General features: G+C 33.1%; 1 protein-coding gene across 1 annotated transcript in view; it reads right to left on the reverse strand.

Annotated features, from left to right (window-relative positions):
- The window catches only part of LOC139522939 (uncharacterized), a 27,815-nt gene continuing 6,276 nt past the window's right edge, over positions 1–21,539 (reverse strand). The window contains exons 2-11 of the mRNA XM_071316609.1: positions 15,915–16,013; positions 14,728–14,874; positions 13,784–13,906; positions 10,743–10,820; positions 10,084–10,209; positions 9,357–9,488; positions 8,147–8,254; positions 2,919–3,050; positions 922–1,068; positions 1–77 (exon numbers count right to left, since the gene is read on the reverse strand). Coding sequence (XP_071172710.1) covers positions 46–77; positions 922–1,068; positions 2,919–3,050; positions 8,147–8,254; positions 9,357–9,488; positions 10,084–10,209; positions 10,743–10,820; positions 13,784–13,906; positions 14,728–14,874; positions 15,915–16,011 — 1,122 coding nt within the window. The 5' untranslated portion in view covers positions 16,012–16,013 and the 3' untranslated portion in view covers positions 1–45. The remainder of the gene's footprint in view (positions 78–921; positions 1,069–2,918; positions 3,051–8,146; positions 8,255–9,356; positions 9,489–10,083; positions 10,210–10,742; positions 10,821–13,783; positions 13,907–14,727; positions 14,875–15,914; positions 16,014–21,539) is intronic.

A 21,539-nucleotide genomic window follows, 5' to 3' on the forward strand; every position in this document is an offset into this window, starting at 1 on the left:
TATGGCATATGAATTTATTGCTCTTTATGTTTTGCCTCGGCTTTATTATTTTCTGCTACTCCCCTCGTCATTTAAACCTGCAAAAAAAGTTTTTTATGTTTATAAATATATGTGGAATACTACTATACACCGAAACCAATTGAATATAAAGCTCTTTTTGTATTTTTTTGAAGAAAAAAAAAACAAGTTGTCAGTACATTAACACCATTAATTGATTAAAGATCATAATTTTGTGCCATCAACATAAACCTTCTAAGTCAACATTGTATTGATGGATTCGTAGATATGGTTATACTATGTTAATTATTGAGGTTTTAAAGGCATTATCAATATTACCCTTGCTAGGTATAACTTTGAACCAATGTTGCACTCGATCAAACCTTATCTTAAGGTTAGCGCCAAAATATTACGACTTCCGTTCTGCTAACATTTTTAAGGATACATTACAGATGCTGTTATATTTTCGGATTTTTTACTCTTCCTGAAATCGTAAAATTGCATGAAGTTTGGTTAAAAAAACTCTTTTACTATATAGAACTTATATCCCTTTGTAAGGATCGAACTCACAGCTTTGACATTCGATTGAAAAAGCTGGTTGTCAGATATTAAGGCGACATTAGTAAACCGATGAACAGCTAAACATATTACAATTATATTATACAATATAAGGGTTGATGGCATTGAAACTGAATACCATTGAACATTTTCTTCAAATAGGTGTTGAAAGACTTTTAAAATCCTATAAATCTTGAATTCCTTTGTTCGATTTCGAAATGATGGCCCGGACCTTTCATTATTGTGTTGGAGATTGTGAAACTTAACTTATGGTTTTATTTCTATCAAGTAATTCATAAGACGTCTTCATATAGTAATGCAATTTTTGGAATATTCTATTATTCAAAATAAATAAAAGATTCTTACATTTACTTTGATAAGTTACTACCATCTGATACCACCTGCATTTTGCCACAGCCTTAAAAGAACTAGGACAAGTGCCATCGATATCCATTGATGGTTCATCCCATGTCTCCTTCACGTCACGACAGGTTCCTTTGGAATCTTTACAACCTTAATTTAAGGAAGAATATTTTCTTTACAAGCATAACGTTTTATAATCTAAATAGTGAGATAAAAAAAATCACCCAAAAACTCATCTTTGAAAGTTTGTATTTTATTGAATTGCATCCTTTTATTTCATCTGAACCGGTTCAATACACAATTCCCAGCTGATTTATAATATACAATGCAAGCGATTCATCAGGGATCCTCAAATTCAAATAATATGATTACCAAACAAATGACAAAGTTGAAATAGCATTGCAAACCAAAAAATCTGAAATGTAGAGCCAAATCTTCCTATGATTCGTTATGCCTTAGATAAAACAAAAAGAGATTGTAACGACTTAATTGCAAATGGTACCGTCAATGTTTTTTTCCATGTCAAAACGGGATATGATTATTGAACTGGTAATACTCTTGATAGAAAAAAAAACAGTTCACCAATCCTGGTGTCGACTATTTAGTTGTTAGATAAATATACACTTAGTATTGGTATCTTGTATAAACTTATGCCTTTGATTGAAGAAATGTGTTGACCCTATGAATTTGTTTGTGTCATTCTTACATTTACCCTAGATTCCTATTTATTCACACAGTGATGTAGCAATCTCACTTTGTTTAAAAGACAACATCAGGTCATGTGAAATTTTAACAACGGAATCATACAAATAATGCATCCGCCTCTTGCTAGAACTAGCTCTTATTTCAATAGTTTCATTCCTCCCACTATAAGACTTTGGAATAGTCTTCCTTTGAGTTTACAAAAATCCCCTAGTTTGGGTATATTTAGAAGTAGACTGGAAAAGTTTTATAGGACTGATGATATATTTAAACCCTTCAACTATGGGATAAGGAAACTTAATATAAGTCATTGTCAACTCAGAAATAAGCTAGCAACCTAAAATCCGATCTGTTTAATCAATTCTTATCCGAGAACACTTTTTGTGCAAACTGTAATCACCCTGTTGAGGATAACAAACATTTCTTTTTCATTTGCCCTAAGTACAATGATGTAAGACAGATCCTTCTTGATTCAATTAACTCCATTGCTGATAATGTTGATATAAATATTGAATTATTACTTTTTGGAAACAGATTATTTTCATATGATATGAATATTGCTATTTTTAAATCTTCATAAATATATCAGTGAAACTCAACGTTTTGTTTGAAACTAACTTATTTTTTGTTTCATTTAGTTTTATTTTTTATTTTTTTCCCTCCACTTAAACATTAATTCATTTAATCCACTAAGCAAGCTTAGTGTCTCTTTCAAGCCATATATATATATTTATAATGACTTATAAAAGATATTTGCATGTTTCAAGGTTCTTGAATACATGATGAGTAATTGCCTATATACTTAAATATACTCTGCATTTAGTAAGTAACACTGTAAACATATATTTGCTCGTGTGTGCTCATAAGTAGCATGCATGTTCCACTACATGTATATTGCATTATTTTAATACAGTTGTTATAATTGAATTATACCTTGAACATGTAATATGGAGAGAGCTTTTATAGGCTGTGCCTGTTGGTCAATCCTTTTCATATCTTAATGAATAAAATATGTTTAAAATAAAAAAAAATAAAAAACACAGGTAAAACAAATCGCTGTACAATGTCAGACCATACTGTTTAATTAAAAAAAAAAGAATCACCAGGAATCAATCTGTGTGTTAAATTTTTCAAAGTAAAAATCCAGCAGTTTACTTTTACACATGTTAATGTTGATGGAATCTTTTCAGTGTATATACCAGCAAGGACCCATGATGCTCTAAAATTTAAGACACTTTGTTTTTTGATTAATAATATCAGTAGTAAGCATTAGAAGGAAGATCGATCATTTGCCTTACCTGACTTAACGTGTCTTATCTGCAATTTTGGTCCATATCTGTTACTAATTGTCACAAAGCACTTTTCCGTGTCACATTCAGAATTTTTCCATTCTACAAGATGCTCTTTGCACTGACCATCAATATAACAACCTATAATTTCAGTAACGAGAATGGATATAAAGAGCTGTGGCGTTAATGTCACAGTAAATAATTGAGAACAACTTGTGGTCAACTGAAAGTCTTCATGAGTAGAAATGTTTCTATTAATATCCGAAGACCTAATATGTTTGGTGCAAAAGAATTCGAATTAATTTACAGTGATGACTTGTATAACTTTATCACTATATTGTGTAGGTTTGCTTTGACCTTTTTTGTGATATATTTATATATCATGCTGCTTGCTTCAAATAAACAAGTTTGGCTCGTGTTGTCACCTTGAAAACTCCAGCATATCGACTAACTTAGAGGTTTTCTTTTCAAAAGGTGATTTAATTGATTGTTCATTTTTACGTCAAAAACTTTCCATTCATATTTAAGCCAACGGCACAAGAAAGAGAACTTTCTATCGACACTTTTAAGTGAGAGTATGCTGAAAACGTTTGATTTCAATCGTTATCTTTCCGTCAAAGTCTGAATTAAGATGAAGTTATTTGTGCGTTTGTTGGACATGTTCGACAGGGTTTTTGAATGTCCAACAATCACAATTACATTTAAATTATCAGTTTAAAGACACATAAGAACCCAGTAAGCTTAAAAAACGTTAAAGAACATAAGCAATAAGCATATTTTGATATTCTATTTCTATTTTGTATCTTTGGTCAGTCATTGTTTTAATTCATCAATTTTTAAATTTTAATTTTTAAACAGACTGGAAGCATTTGTTAGATATTTGAGAAAACTTCGGTTTTTTGATACAATTCTTATCATGGATAAGCTTCTAAATATTTGCAAAGACTTATAAATCTCCTGTATCAAACGTTTCTGGGTATAATATTCGATTTTATACCATTTTGTATGTAAGAAAGTCCAAACATATGCTTTCAGAAAAAAATAAAGCTATTGGATGAACTGAGGAATCAAGTAGAAATATACATTCAATCTTTAATTTGAGGAATTTCATACTAAACAAATGTTATCAATGCAAAACCGTCCAGAAACGACTCATACCACATTATTTAAGTATTCAAATAAAATGTTAAAAGCTAAATTACGTATGTGATACATTCAATTATATAAATTATTAACGGTTTAGGTTAAACTTTCCTACTTCATATAACTTTCACTTTTCAAGCCAGTTCGCATTGGCAAAGATGAAAAAGAGAAAAGATCTTTCCTTAATCTGTCCTTTGCCAACAAAGGTATCGATGGCGTCAACTTCGGCAATATCCTTCATCCTAAATTAGTTCAATCGAAAATACCTCCTTATTTCAAAGACCAGTCTGTACCAATCATTTCTTATACCTATACCAAACCTATTGCAACTAAAATTTTCAATTACAAACACGTTTTGCAGGATCTCGATATTGACGACTTCAAGTCTAAACCTCCTGATTGCACTTGTGCTTGTTCTCAATTCACATATAATCCTGCTGGCCACGTTATCACCGGTGACCTCAACAATTGGAAATACAACTTTCAAATTTTGATGGACTCAGTTGAGGATTATGCCAGGCAATGGGCTAAGCACGAGAAGGAAGACGTAGGCACTCTTTTCGAATAGATTAAGGCAGTGAGGTCTTTGATACAAATCAGAAATAAGAAACTGAATGGGTCTATCAATGCCCATGCTACGTCAATCTTTAAAGACCCAAATGTTGCAAAGCACCTATCCTACCTCCATGACAAATATGTTGTTGTTCCCGCAGATAAAGCCCTAAACAACATCGTTTTTGTGTGTAAAACTCATTACATTTACTGCTTGATAAACGAATTAGGTATTGACAATTCACTTGGAAACTCAACATATACCCTCACGACACTTACCAAAGAGGAAATCCTAGATAATCATAGGTCTGTTCTGTGTTCCTTTGGAATTTCAACCCAAGATGAAGAACTGGATCTCCCATCACTATATTGGATACCTAAACTACATAAGTGTCCTTACAAACAACTGTATATTGCTGGGTCTTCCAAGTGCTCCACAAAACCTCTTTCGAAATTATTAACATCTATTTTATCAGCAATCAAAGACGGGCTATAAAGTTATTGTAAAACTGCCTATTCTAGAGGGGGCGTGAATCAAATGTGGATACTTAAAAATTCCAAAGATCTTTTAGAGGACATACAATCTAACTCTCTTTCATCGTGTAACAGTATTAAAACATTTGACTTTTCTACTCTTTACACTAGTATTCCACATTCCAAACTAAAAGACAAATTGAAAGAGTTGGTATTGCTTTGCTTCGTAAAAAAGAATGGCCAACGTAGATACAAGTATCTTGTCTTAGGGAGGGATAAATCCTACTTTGTAAAGGATCACTCTGATTCGAACAAAAAATTATCTGAAACTGATATTATTAAGATGCTTGAATTCTTGATTGACAACATATTTGTTATGATCGGAGGACGTGTCAACATTCCAATGGGAACAAACTGTGCCCCTCTACTTGCCGACTTGTTTCTTTATTATTATGAGGCTGCCTTCTTGCAGGAACTTCTTAGGAAGAAAGGTAAGAAGTTAGCAATATCCTTTAACTCTACTTTTCGCTACATAGATGATGTTCTTTAACTAAATAATTCAAAATTTGATGACTATGTGGAACGCATCTATCCAATCGAGCTAGAGATAAAGGATACTACAGATACAGTTAAGTCGGCCTCATATCTTGACTTACATCTAGAAATTGACAATGAGGGTCGGTTGAAATCAAAACTTTACGACAAAAGAGATGATTTCAGCTTTCCAATTGTGAACTTCCCATTTCTAAGTGGCAACATTCCAGCAGCACCTAAATACGGGGTATATATCTCCCAACTGATACGATATTCCCGTGCTTGCATTTCCTATCATGATTTTCTTGATAGAGGGTTGCTGCTCACAAGGAAGCTATTAAACCAAGAGTTCCAAATGGTGAAGTTGAAATCATCCCTTCGTAAATTGTACGGACGCCATCACGAGTTGGTTGACCGTGATGGAACTACCGTTTCACAAATGATATCGGATATGTTCCTTACGTCGTAACTACAATCCCCTTCCCTTTCATGAATGTGACCTACCGAATTAGACTATTTACCGGATTTGTTATCACATAAGCAACACGACGGGTGCCACATGTGGAGCAGGATCTGCTTACCCTTCCGGAGCACCTGAGATCACCCCTTTTTTTTATGGGGTTCGTGTTGTTTATTCTTTAGTTTTCTATGTTGTGTCGTGTGTGCTGTTGTTTGTTTGTCCTTTTAATTTTTAGCCATGGCGTTGTCAGTTTGTTTTAGATTTATGAGTTTGACTGTCCCTTTGATATCTTTCGTTCCTCTTTTTTATTGTGTCTTTGAATACCTTTTTTTACACAAACACTTGAATAATGTTTTTGAATGTGTTACTAACCTAATTCAACTTTAAATTAAAAGACGTTCTTAATAAAGGATTTTTTCGTGTTACTCAATAAAACTTTTTGATCTTTTATATAACTCATTTTTTTAAACATGATAAGCCAGAATGCGCGTTTTGTCTACATAGTTACGTAAATTTGAACGATATCTTAGGGCTGTGATTTACTTGAAAAATTGTGTCTTTTTTCTGTAACTATTTTGATCTTAAAATTATGAATCTATAATGTTTTAATGTTGTTGTCTTTATATTTATACATTATAACTAATTTATATTTTGAAGACAACTATCTAAGTTTTTATTACTTTTGTCTGTTTTTTTTTAAACGTAACATCAAATAAATAATATTTAAAATATATGAACAAATTTCTAAACGACTCTCCTTTCCGGTCGATAGCTAGGGTGTCAACAGATGGTCAAAGTAATTTATCTTACAAAAGAGAGACGTCCACTTTATTAACATCAAGTGTTAAAACTATATTAATTTGATTTTCGGTTTCTCTGTCCCGTGTGCAATTTGACATTTGAATATTTTGAGTACAATTAAGTAGATCAACACCTAAATTATGGACAAACCAAATCTGGTTACCAGCTATCAATACGTATTGCTATCCATCGACATATTTTCTCTGTGTGACAACCGAGGCAACCATAAATGGCTTACATGTTCTATATATGTATATACATCTTGAAATCATTGAAAAAAATGTCATTACTGCATGCTTTTTTGTACTTTTTTCAGAGATGGTATGGTAAGACAATATTTTCGGCATTTGAGTAGACCATTAAGAATTTCAATAATATCTGTTATTTTAAAGCTTCTTTGTTGCTTGTTTTTCATTTTTGCTTTGTGCTTTGTCTATATGTCTTTTTATGTTTCTTTGTTACATATATGACTTGGCTCTATACTTATATATCCCGTCATTGTGTTATTGTACTATAGTAAATATGTGTATTTTTGTCTTTCACTTTTGGTAATTTGCTTGGGCTATACGCCATGTTGTGCTCCTTTGTTACATATTTCTTAAGCTCTTAAGTGTTTTAGATTATAACACAATGTTGACTGCAGTATTTTGATATTACAATTTTACCTATTATGTCTGTTTGTTTTGTTCAAGCATCGTTGTCAATATAATGGAATTTGATTCGACTGTCATGCAAGTGAGGTGTTTAGCTAGCTATAAAACCAGTTTCAATCCACCATTTTTGACATAAGAACATGCCTGTACCAAGTCAAGAATAAGACTCGTTTGATGTGTTTCAGCTTTTGATTTTGCCATTTGATTAGAGATATTCCGTTTTGAATTTTCCTCGGAGTGCATTTTTTTTGTGATTTTACCTTCTACCAATTACCATCCTACAGACATCACAGCAAAATGGTACGTGGTGAAACCTTTTGTATTGAACACTACCAAACAGTGCTTTTTTTTATTATCTTTGAAATACAAAACAATGTTAATGACTGTGGCAAACTACCATTTTGGTTTCAGCTGTTGAAAAAAACACCACAAAGCAACCTCGCATATCTACGACAAAAATATCTCAAAGCAGCGTTTATTAATTATTAATGAGGTTTGAATTTATTTTAAATATGAAAAGATATTTCCTTTCCCTCTTTTTGTCAGTAAAATAAATGATATCTTTTAAAACACTTTTTATTTTTTTAGCCTTTTTCTGTCTCGATTCTTATACTACTTACCTCTTTTACTATAAACCCAACGACCAGTTTTGGTACAGACGGCTTCTGAACAAGGGTTTACCTGGATCGTATGCCCTGCTGCGTTACATTTGCCATACAATCTACAACCTTGTGATAAATATACGGTAGTTATAATTAGTGGCTAAAATTTTATAATAATCTTGAGCGAGAATTGCTGTTGTGCCATATTACCTATTGCTAAACTTGAGTAAATTATTTTTGAAATATAATCGTTAAATACGATATCGTCAAAATGAATTCTAGTTAAATGTTTTGTTTAGAAAAAAGTCATCAAACCAAATGCCAATTTTATATCTTAAATGCATGTGAAATATAAAAAATATAAATTCTGTAAATCCAAATTCATTTCTGTGCTTTCAGTTAAATCAATAATAATGTACTAATATGGGGATTTCAACCACCTTGACTAAACATGAGGGTCTCGAAAGGTCGGTGATAATAATGTAAACAGAACATACATGATTCTTCAATTTTGTGAAAAATTCAAAGCTCATTTTAAAAAAAATGAAAGTGCTTATCTAGAGCAATAACAAACATCATGAGATAAAAACAAATAACATCATGTCAAACGGGTAACCACAAAAGACAAACAACCGTCTTCATGGCAGTTAAAATTAAATAGATTTAGCAGCATGAGTCCAGTCAAAGATTGGGGTTTGAATTCAGGTGTTTGAACAGGAAAGTAGTTCCGGTCCTCATCGGATTATCACTTAAAGTAAAAATTAATATGTAAATAAGCTCATCATAGATAACAGGATTTTTTTTATTTGAATCAGACGCGCGTTTTGTCTTCAAAATACTTATCAGTGACACTCGAATAAATTAATGTTAAAAGGCCAAATGAAGTTGAAGAGCATTGAGGACAAAAATATCCTAACAGTTTTGCCAAATACAGCTAAGGTAACCTATTCCTGAGGTAAAAAAGCCTTTTGTAATTGTTTCATAATATGAATGCTTTGCGGTCTGATAAAGATTTTTGTTTCATTTTTCAAATTAATGATTTACAAACCACGAAAAACAAAAGCAGATCTAAAATAAAACGATATAATCCAGTGTTCTAATGGCAGATATGTATATTGGACCTTCTTGAAGGAAGACGACATGATCAAGTGCAAATCAGTTTAACATAGATGAGAAACATTGAGTATATTTAGTTATTTCTATAATTTTATAAAACTAGTTAAGTTACCTCGTGTTCTTTCTACACGGTGTAACTCCGTTCCAAACTTGTCAACAGTTTTAGTACATTTCTGATCGATACATCTTTTTTTATTGAACCATATTGCTCCGACATCAACACACTTCCCAAATGACCGACATTCTACAGAATTATAAATATATTATTAAGCAACAGGCATCTCTGTACCGATGAAATGCATTAACTTTACGAGAATAAAGATAATGAAGACATTATTTTGGTGGACTTTCCCTTCCTTTACGGTGTGCTAGGCGTTTCTATTGTATGCATGTATTCGTGATATTGTTTTATGAACGTCTTCCCATTATTATGTTTTTGAATTGAACCCACACTCCAGAAGCAATACCAATTGCAATCACCTTGTCCATCAATCCATTGGTTCATCACACATTTTGGATATACTTTCTGATAAATTGCTTTATATTTGACCACTGTTTTTCCCCTTTTTCTGTTTTCTGATATTTTGAAGTACGATTGGAGTAAATGAGTAGCATGACATGGAATACATTTTTGTTCCGTTTATTTTTAACAATACGTAGGGATGTATAATGTATAAATCAGAGCAAAACTATAAAAAATTCAAATAGCGGATTTCATTGACACTTTACATTATACGTAATACATGCAATGAAACTCGGCTGTTTTATAAATAATAAAAGTAAAATTGTACGCATTCGAAAAAAATATGAGGAGAAAATTACTTTAAATACCGACTTACGTGTCGTAGTTCCCACGAACGAGGCTTTCTTTCCTGTTGCATCAAGCCTGCATTCGATTCTGCTACATCCAACACGTTTGTTCGTTCCTACAGGGTAGCATTTCTTTTCTCGTTTGTAATAACAACCTAATAAGAAAATAGCATTGCTTAAAATAGTTTAACTTGATATTAACGACGTGGAAAAGCAATACGTTTGATGATACCAAAAGATAAAAAAAAAACACAAAAAGGGAGGATTGTTATCCGACAAAAATAACGTGCGACTATACTAAAAATAGAAGGGTGTCTTTTCGTGTAATCGATACAAAATGAAAATAGTTCATTAATAAGAGCAAAGGAAATTAGAGTTTTGTTTCTTTACTTTCAAACTTTAAATCTAAACCATAGCCGTGAAAAACAGACGCGTCAAACGGGCTAAAAAAGAGGAAAATAGTTATCAAAGGTACCAGTATTATAATCTTAAACGCCAGTCGCGAGTTTCGTCAGTAACGCTAGATCAAAATATTTATATCAAACAAGTACGAAGTTGAAGAGCATTGAGGACCTAAAATTCCCAAAAGTTGTGCCAAATACGGCTAAGGTAATCTATGCCTAGGATAAGACAATCCTTAGTTTTTACAAACCAATCATAGTTTTGTAAGTTATGCATGTATAAGTACCTGGTACAATTGACTTGCAGCTGGAAAATTGACACCCGTCATTTAATACCTTAACGACAGGATCACCTTCTGGAATTTCTGTAAAAGAAAACATCTGCTAAAGATAATCAAGCCTCATGCATATATTGATTTATCACATTGAAAACGCTGTTGTCTGTTCTATGGTCGGGTTGTTGTCTCTTTGACACATTCCCCATTTCAATTCTCAATATTATAACTTGTTTGATTATACAGCAATTTACAAACATTTGACAATTAAAACAAAGAAAAATTAGGAATGGAAACGAGGAATATGTCAAAGAGATATTAACCCGACCAAAGAGCAAATAGTAATGTACATGTATATTGAATGGTTTCAGTTAGCTGCATCCTTCTGATATATTCGTAATGATAAAAAGTTATGTTGGACGGAAACGCATAATTAAATGGCATTCTGGATCAACCTTCATTCGTAACCTAAAATAAACAGTTAAAACCCAAGATTGAATATACGAGTGTCTTCACGACACAAAATGTGCCATATATAATAAAAAGAAACATGCCCATAATGTTAACTCTGACTTAAATAGTTGGACTTTTAATTTCTGAATAATTTCAAAATGTATCAACGAAGATTTCAAGAAAGTCAATACTTTTAATAGATATCATGTCAGTGCCAAATCACGGATTACTGAGATGTTGATACTTTTAATAGATATCATGTCAGTGCCAAAGCACGGATTACTGAGATGTTGATACTTTTAATAGATATTATGTCAGTACCAAAGCACGGATTACTGAGATGTTGATACTTTGAATAGAAATCTTGTCAGTGCCAAAGTACGGATTACTGAGATGTTGATACTTTTAAAAGATATCATGTCATTGCCAAGGCACGGATTACTGAGATGTTGATACTTTTAAAAGATATCATGTCATTGCCAAGGCACGGATTACTGAGATGTTGATACTTTTAATAGATATCATGTCCTTGCCAAAGCACGGATTACTGAGATATTGATACTTTGAATAGAAATCTTGTCAGTGCCAAAGTACGGATTACTGAGATGTTGATACTTTTAATAGATATCATGTCATTGCCAAGGCACGGGTTACTGAGATGTTGGTACTTTGAATAGAAATCTTGTCAGTGGCAAAGTACGGATTACTGAGATGTTGATACTTTTAATAGATATCATGTCAGTGCCAAAGCACGGGTTACTGAGATGTTGATATTTTTAATAGATATCATGTCATTGCCAAGGCACGGGTTACTGAGAAGTTGATACTTTTAATAGATATCATGTCATTGCCAAGGCACGGGTTACTGAGAAGTTGATACTTTTAATAGATATCATGTCATTGCCAAGGCACGGATTACTGAGAAGTTGATACTTTTAATAGATATCATGTCATTGTCAAGGCACGGGTTACTGAGAAGTTGATACTTTTAATAGATATCATGTCATTGCCAAGGCATGGATTACTGAGAAGTTGATACTTTTAATAGATATCATGTCATTGCCAAGGCACGGGTTACTGAGATGTTGATATTTTTAGTGAATAACAGTAGATCATCAGCGTAATAAAAATAAGCAAGAACAATAAGCAAACTGATCAATGTAAAAAAGGGAACAAAGGTTCAATAAATGTATCGTGAGTTATGGTAAAAGGCAGAAAACAATGAAAATAAAAGCAATCTGAGTAAATCTTCAAACTTAATGAGATTAGATGCATCGAACGGTTTAGAAAATCACTATACAAATAGTGTTAACAAAAATGTGCCGACCTAACAATACTCGCGATGACATTTTAATGAAAGCTATTTCAAACCCAAACAATACCACTATAAATAAATCGAGTGAGACAAAATGTAGAATTACTTAACATCCAACAAGTCCGAGAAAAAAAAACTTCAAACGGAAAATCCCCTAGCAAAATGCAAAACCAAAATCCCAAACACACAAAATGATTCGATAACACTTTCTTATGTAGAAAAGTAAAATAAACCTGGTTTTATAGCCAGGTAAATCTTTCACTTGTATGACAGTCGCATACAATTCCTTTATATTGACAACGATTGGTGAACAACAGATACAATAGGAAAAAAATGTCAAAAATCGGAATACAGCAGACAATCAAAAATGGCAACAATGAACACTTTAACACGTTACCAAGATGATAAACAAAGTAAATACCTAGAATCTATAATTCTATTATTATTTGTGAAGTTGTCTTGTATTATTTGTAAAGTTGATACGGAATATTTATCAACAAGGTCTTGGTATCTTCCGATTAACCTTTTAATAAAACGTATTTTAACATACCACTAGTACATCAACTTTGTGCTCAGACACTGGTGACGTCTTACAAGTCTGGGCAGAAGATAAAAGCTCTTGAATACTGAATGAGTTTGAAAATGAATATCCCATATGCAAGTGTAGTTGGTATATTGCTAGCAATGTAGGGGAAATTAATATTTTCAAAATTACAATTGTCTATTGTCATTGATTCTGGTACTGAGGTGACGTTTTATGTCAAACTCTACTTGTTTGTTTTATTATTATTTTATCAGCACCGGGTATATTCTTAACAAGACATTACGATTAATGGAAACTCCAGTTTTTTGTGATGTTCTTGTTGTTGAAAAATGATGTGTTTTGTCAACTGTTGTCATTTCATATAATTTCATAATTTGTTCTCTATTATATTATCGTGGAGTTAATTCAAACGAATGAATTAGAAGTTTTCATTTTTGTGTCTTCGGCTCCTATATGTCAATTATATAATTTAGTTATTTTTTTCGCTTGTACTTATACCATGATGATCAAAGACTTCTTAAGAACTTTTTCATTTGACAGTATTCCGTATAAAATTTATCCTTAAGAGATGAATGCAAATAATAGCTATCGCTTGCAAATTATAATTTCAAACTGTGTAAATTTAACACTTCCAATATAAATATGTTGTAGTTGAACAAACTGTGACAACAAACTTGTGAAAAAATGTCAAGTTATTACGAGTGCTGACACAAATTACAATGATATAAGCCAAATATTTACGTTCGATTGTTTTTTCTTCAAAAGTTCCATCTGGATGTTTGATGCAACGCTTTAATGAACAACCAGCCAACCACTCATCTTTATCGTTGTAACATTTCCCAGGGTGCATCGGTTCTTTGCAAGCTGTTAAAATGAACATCATATTATTATATGATTATGTAAAACGGTATTAAGGAATATTTATAATAATTGACAATATTGTACCTTGTTTTTGTATATTCTTACGCTATTTGATATTGTTCAAAAGTAAGCTTTATACGCACAAAATACCTGATTTTTGTTCATAATGTTCCCTGGCACAGAACAATTTAAGTGAGACATGTGTAAGTTTGCTGACTGTTGCGACAAAGCGTTAGATATATAATGTTCTAAAAGGTATAGCATATAATTTAATGGTAAATAATATGTTGATTTCGATAGTGAAATCATCATTTGATTGGTTGAAACTATCACACGTGTCGTCGAACAAAACTTCATATTTACCTTTGAGTATCATATTCCCCTCTGTAGATCGGGACCTCGTAGTATGAAGTTACGCGCGGTTAATGCAAATACCGGTATGAGGAGGTTTGTTTTTAAATAGCGTTAGTAAAGTCATTACCGTGTTTAGATTTATTCCACCGTTTAAATAAAATAAAAAGACTAATCATTTACTTTTGATCCGTATTGGTTATCAATGTTTATGCCGTGTTTAGTTATTCAATCAAGCGGATAAGAAAACAAACGAATGTAAATTAATATCTTATATTTTGAAAGTAAACAAAGCATTGACAGTGGAATAAAACATTCATTTCCCTTAGCTTTGAGAGATATGAAGATTTGTTCACCCTCGAAAAATCATATTTCACGAGGGCTTATCTTGAATGGTGAACAAATCTTCATATCTCCCTCGTCCACGGTAATTAAATGTATAATGAACAATGTACACTAATCAGAATACCAACCCACTTTGACCTCTTTAAATTCGGCTCCAACTTCTTCTTCTTTTAACATGCATTTTCCAGTTGTGCTACAGTCATCAGGTGTGATATCATGTACAGTCCCGAAGTCATAAAAGATTCGGTCGTAAAAGCAAATAAATTGATAAGGATCTGTTTGTAGAAATCGAAAATGTAACGATTGGAACAAAATATTAAATGCTGCAAATACTTTATCATTTACATTTATTGGTTAATTTATATATCTGCCATTTTAACAGAATTAAAAAATTACACTACAAAAAATGATCAAAGGAATTTAATTTCATTTTGTTTGATGTCCTAGAAATATCTCCAAAACTATATGGGGAGATATCAAATACATTTTAATATGTAGATGTGATGTAAAATCTATGATTGCTGCATAATTTTCCTTTTTTTTTAAAATATATTAATAAATAGGATATCGAAAGTCGGTACACATCTATTATTGCATGTTGACCCGATTCAACAACAATATGGTTCAGCGGAGACAAAAGTATCCTGTTTAAGTAAGAGAACAACTCGTAACGCCTACATGTATTTGAGTAAGATACATTCACTTCATTTACACTTTGTTGGATAGTTGTCTCAATGGCAATCATACCATATCTTCTTATTTTTATCAGCTTGAAAGTAGGATTAAAAGAACCAATTATACTCATTTGATACTTTAAAAATAGAAAAATAAGTAGTGTTCCTGTTCTATCACTGTACAATGCACCTAAAGGGAAAATGTCTTTAAAATGAACGTTGTCAGGTTATTGTCGATTTATATAATGAATGTTCATCTGGTCCGAGTATACATTTATCGTCCTTTGTGTGGACAGTGTGTTACTTGCCAATTTTATTTTTATACCCAACCCCTTCCATATTTATTTTTTCATGTTTTAATCCACTAATAGCAAGTGTGTGGGGGATTGATGTGACAGGTGAAATTCCACTGTAAAAATAAATGGTCATGAATTTAAAAGTCAAGTAGTGATAGGTCAAGCTAAAAAGGGTGAAAAAATAGTAGTACAACACACCGTAAAAATAATTTCGAGAAAGCGCATGTGGGATTTTTTTCAATTTTCATTTATTGTCTTAGAAGAAATGCATCTGGTATCTTTAAAGAGTGTTGATGAAAAAAATTTAAAATGAGAGAATACTATGAACTTTGTAAGTATACTTACCTTCCATAGGATCGAAAATCATAAGATCCGGGTCTTCAAATTGTAAATTAGAAGCACAATGACATATCGTTAAGGCAAAAACTAATTTGTTCAGCATGTCTAAAAAAGATGATTTTTGTTTTATTATTTTGGAAGATGAAGCTATATTAATATCCTTTGTAAACTATCGGCATTCAAGATAAATGGTTTTATTTATGTTAATAAAGAAGATTCATTCCCAGCTCTGAGAAAATATATATATATATCTCCCTTTCTTCAAATGTACGGAACCAACAGAAGAATACCGTAAAAAACTTGAAAGAAAATTCATAAAAGTGTTTGACGCCAAGCTTTATGCTTAGTAGTTCCATGAACAATAACGTTGCGTCATACAACTAATATATATATATAAGTCTGAAAGATTGTGTAACAATACCGATAAATAGATGGAAAACAAAACACTAAAAAGTGTTGAATATCATTGCACAAAGATGGAAAAACTGAACAGATGATATAAATTATACAATAATTGCAAATATTTCGGCTCAACAAATGGCCTTCTTCGGTGACAAAAGTTTTACCAATAATGATATGTAATGTATAAGGTGTAAACATAGATCACTAATAATACAGGTAAGTTTTGGTCGATTGATTTTAATCCAAAATCCTGAATATAATAATATAAACACTAGACTTTCTATTGATTCCATCTGGATGGAGGACACCCAGTGTTTTTATCCAAAACTTCTCCCGATTTTCTCTTTGCCTATTTTGCCATGTACAATCCTGGTCGATCACAAGGATCTTCATGTGATCAAAATCTTTCAGATTGTGATCTGGTAACCTGAAATGTTGGCTGACAGGAATATACGTTTTTTTTTGTGAGGTCACTCCTTTGGCCATTGAGGCGTTTGTGAAATGGCTGCATAGATTCCCCAACATGTATATAAAACAATCTTGCAACTGCAATTAGACTAGTTTTTGAAAAAAACATATTCTGAAAATATCATAAAAGGAATAAACTGGTATCCGGTTTACCAGCAGGTTAGTTTGAAACAACTGTACGTTTTGTGTCCTTTAAAACTTTCAACAATATGTATTTAATTTTAATTTCGATTAAGTATGGTTTTAATATCAAAATTAACTTCAGATTAGAATAAAAATACCCAAATAGATGAGTCTCGTCGTTACAGATCAAGCTTGTTTCTATAATAGACGACTCCCTAGTTCTACATTTGATATATTGATATATTCGTTTTGCTTTTCTATGAATCATGGTACATCATTTTTAAAGTGAGACTTAATAATATTATCAGACTATTTATGAAAAATGTACATCGAAGTGCAGTCGCACGCACACCTAATAGACCCCCATCGTAAATACCGCACACTGGACGTTTACTATGTACTGCGCTTTATATAACGTCACATCACCTTGACGTGTTAGTATGCTTTTTCTAATACATCTATCAACTAGTGAAGACGTCTTTTATTTCTATCACCCACTTTATGATATTATGGTGCCGTAACCAAAAGGGAAAATGGATACGAAGATGAAAGCCGTACGAGCGGGACACAAAGGTGCAGTAACGAAACTCCTGAAGAAATTTGAAGAAATTCAACAAAGTTCCGAAGTGGATTACGAGGAAATTTCAACATTATTAGAAGTAGTCACTCAGAAGAAAAGAACTTTAGAGAACATCAACGAGAAGATCTTGGAGCAAACTTCGGATGACGATGTAGCAGTGGAAATACAGGAATCAAATGAGTACATGTTCAATTTAGAATATAAATTACGGCAAATTACAAAATTGGCAAAGTCAGTTTAAAATCAGAGTTTATCCGCAAAGGAACCAATTTCATTGAATTTGAACCCTCATGCCGATAGTTTTATACAATCAGTTCCATCTACATTTATTAGTCAACCTTCAACATCAGCAAACCAACAATATACGCATAGCTCAAATTCACGCTCATCTTCTAGCGCAAACAACGAGTATCACAAGCTACCAAAGTTAAACTTATCTATATTTGCCGGAGATATACAAGACTGGCAATCGTTTTGGGACTCCTATGAAACCGCGATCCACACAAATCCTACACTGAGTGATGCACAAAAATTCAACTACCTGAAGTCCCTTACATCTAGAAATTGACAATGAGGGTCGGTTGAAAACAAAACTTTACGACAAAAGAGATGATTTCAGCTTTCCAATTGTGAACTTTCCATTTCTAAGTAGCAACATTCCAGCAGCACCTGCATACGGGGTATATATCTCCCAATTGATACGATATTGCCGTGCTTGCATTTCCTATCATGATTTTCTTGATAGAGGGTTGCTGCTCACAAGGAAGCTATTAAACCAAGAGTTCCAAATGGTGAAGTTGAAATCATCCCTTCGTAAATTGTACGGACGCCATCACGAGTTGGTTGACCGTTATGGAATAACCGTATCACAAATGATATCAGATATGTTCTTTACGTCGTAACTACAATCCCCTTCCCTTTCATGAATGTGACCTACCGAATTAGACTATTTACCGGATTTGTTATCACATAAGCAACATGACGGGTGCCGCATGTGGAGCAGGATCTGCTTACCCTTCAGGAGCACCTGAGATCACCCCTAGTTTTTAGTGGGGTTCGTGTTGTTTATTCTCTAGTTTTCTATGTTGTGTCATGTGTACTATTGTTTTTCTGTTTGTCTTTTTCATTTTTAGCCATGGCGTTGTCAGTTTGTTTTAGATTTATGAGTTTGACTGTCCCTTTGGTATCATTCGTCCCTCTTCTTTTTTTTTTCTACAAAGCGAAGCGTTACAAACTATAGCAGGTTTTTCCATGACGAACACAAATTACGACAAAGCAATTTCATTACTCCAGGAAAGATACGGGCAAACTCATAAAATCGTTCAAACCTACATGCGGGCCTTACTTGATTTATATGCTCCAATTCATACAATAACTAGTCTCCGTAACTACTATGATAAGACAGAAACTAATGTAAGAGGTCTCGAGTCACTCGGACAGACAGACGATACGTATGGATCACTACTAGTCCCTGTAATTCTAAATAAATTACCCGCAGAGATACGTCAACATTTAGCACAAGAACACAGATCAACAAACTGGACACTACATGATTAACGCAAAGCGCTTCTCAAAGAACTAAATATTACGGAAGCCGTCAAATTACCGGAATAAGTAGAAAGCCCAGTCGCTACCGCTACATCCTTGTACGGCGACTTTGTGAAAAATTGTGCACATCCTGCTACAAGCATGAAATTTGGCATAGCCCTTCCTCGACTATAACTCTTTTATTTCAGATAGGGAGGCATTTGAAAAAAATGTCTCCCTTCCGGTAAAATCCAAAATGGCGGTCTTCATACTTAAATCAGACCAATATCGAAGGCTAGTATATGAAAAGGTGTTATTATCATGCTACAACCATAATATTTGGTACAAGTCTTTGTTTTGTACTACTTTTGGATATATTACTAGTATATTGTTTAGATGTCTGCAAAAATCCTACTTCCAGTTAATTCCAACATGGCGGACATTGTACTAAAATAAGCTTATTTTTTTGGGAGGGTAATTGAAATGTTTTTAAACGTATTGCCACTATCATTACATTGTGCAGGAACCTTTCTTTGGTGCTTCTAATGAATACAATGTATAAAAATATGTCTTAAAAACCCCTACTTCCGGTAATATTCAAAATGGCGAACATAGAAATATCAATTTATTATTTAAATATTCAACTTTTTTTCAAAATGTAAAGAAAATGTTGTTTTTGTGCTGGTCATTAATATTTTGGCTTTAAGTTATCCTCAAAACCCCTAATTCTATTCTGTTGTAAATGTTTTAAATACAAAGTTGACACTTCTGGTTAAAAATATGGCGTAAATTTCAAAGATGAGTCCTCAATCCATTTCTTCGATGTAGAGTTTTACATAGATTGATTAAAACAAAATCAGTATAATACTAAAACATTTTTAAAATAACGACTATAATTTGGCCAAAAAATACATATTTATTCACAGTCCCTACCACATGCACACAAAGCAGAGCACTGGAGACCCGATTTTCCACATTAACAACGACCGAGACATCCTTTCTTACATCAACAATGTACAAGCTTTTGAAAAAAAGTTGAGGCCTCAGAAAGAGTTTTTTTAAAAGGGATCCTCTTTGTCCCTTCGCCCCCTAAACACCTTCCCTAGTATATTGCACGTTTTACATGCTGGAAAAGAGTAGACTAAGTTGAGGAAATAGCTTCAATTAGCCTTCCCTTTTGTGCAAATAGTTATTTTCTTGCTTCGTTAACCATGTTAGCTCCATCTGATAAGTTTGCGCGATCTAACAGTAAAACCCTGGTAATTTCGGTTGATCAAACATCATTCTTTATGTTAAAGTCACATCTTCAAATGCAATCAATGACTCCCATGCAGTCCTTTTTCCTTCAAAGCAAGGAGAGAACCGTATCACAACCGGTAAAGGCAACGATCACAATAAGTGTGTGTGATCACATATTGCCTAGTACATTTGAAAGACCATTGATAGATAGTAATCCCCAAACACAATCCATAGTTCGTCTATCCGTATGTCACGGAATAGCGAAACAGTAATGACAGCATCATCAGTAACGACTGTTCTAATCATGACTCGTTTAAGTTCGTGTTTCACTGCAACAGACACATGCACCATAAATCTAGTGTCAGCCTCTTAATGTTAACATGGTGCTAAATTTGAAATACATAGCGTGGTGGATAACACTGAAAATCCTGAGCATTTGTTGCTACAACTACCATGCTCATCAAAAATTTCATCCACTCTTGTTACAGTTTCAAGGTATTTTATTAAGGTAAGGACGTAATAATCAGCATACTCGTTATGAAACACCTTGAAACTGTAACAATAGTGGATGTAGTCTCGGATGCGTACATAGACAACACTGGTAGTTTGAAGGCTGCTACGAGAAGCAATAGCTACATTTTGGGGAAAGAGAATACACAGACGAATCCAGGGTCAAAACAAATTTCTCAAAACTGGCAAAGTATTCTGACAGATGAAGACAATAAGAAAGAAATTTTAGTTTTCATTCACAGCAGCTTGCTCAATAAAATTTTGAGTAAAAGGTAGTTGTAGCAACAAATGATCAGGATGTTCAGTGTTATCCACCACTTGATGATGTTTCAAGTTTAGCACCATCGAACAGTCTATACTGATGTCATTGCTGTTTCGCTATTCCATAGACTTATTGAGGCTATTCCCACGACTCGGCCTAGTCTTTTTCAGCGTAAAGCGTGCAATATACCATGGCGCCTATGAACGAGTCAGAAGCTTGGAATTGGTTCCTATGCTAACTAGTCCAGATGCTAATGAATGGCTAAGGAACAAATATGACCCATGGGAACCCTTTTGAACTCTTAGTGAGGCCTCTTCATCTTATCAGGAGCCTGTACATTATGGATGTAAGAAACAATACCAGTCTTTGTAAATGTGGAAAATCAGCTCTCCGATTGTGAATATACATGTATTTGCTGGCTAACGAGTATGCTGATTGGGTATCGTCTCCTTACCTCAATAAAATACATTGAAACTGTAACACGAGTGGATGAATTCTCGGAGGCGTATGGTAGTTGTAG

This window comes from Mytilus edulis, chromosome 5 (assembly GCF_963676685.1).
Source record: "Mytilus edulis chromosome 5, xbMytEdul2.2, whole genome shotgun sequence".
Lineage (NCBI taxonomy): Eukaryota > Metazoa > Mollusca > Bivalvia > Mytilida > Mytilidae > Mytilus > Mytilus edulis.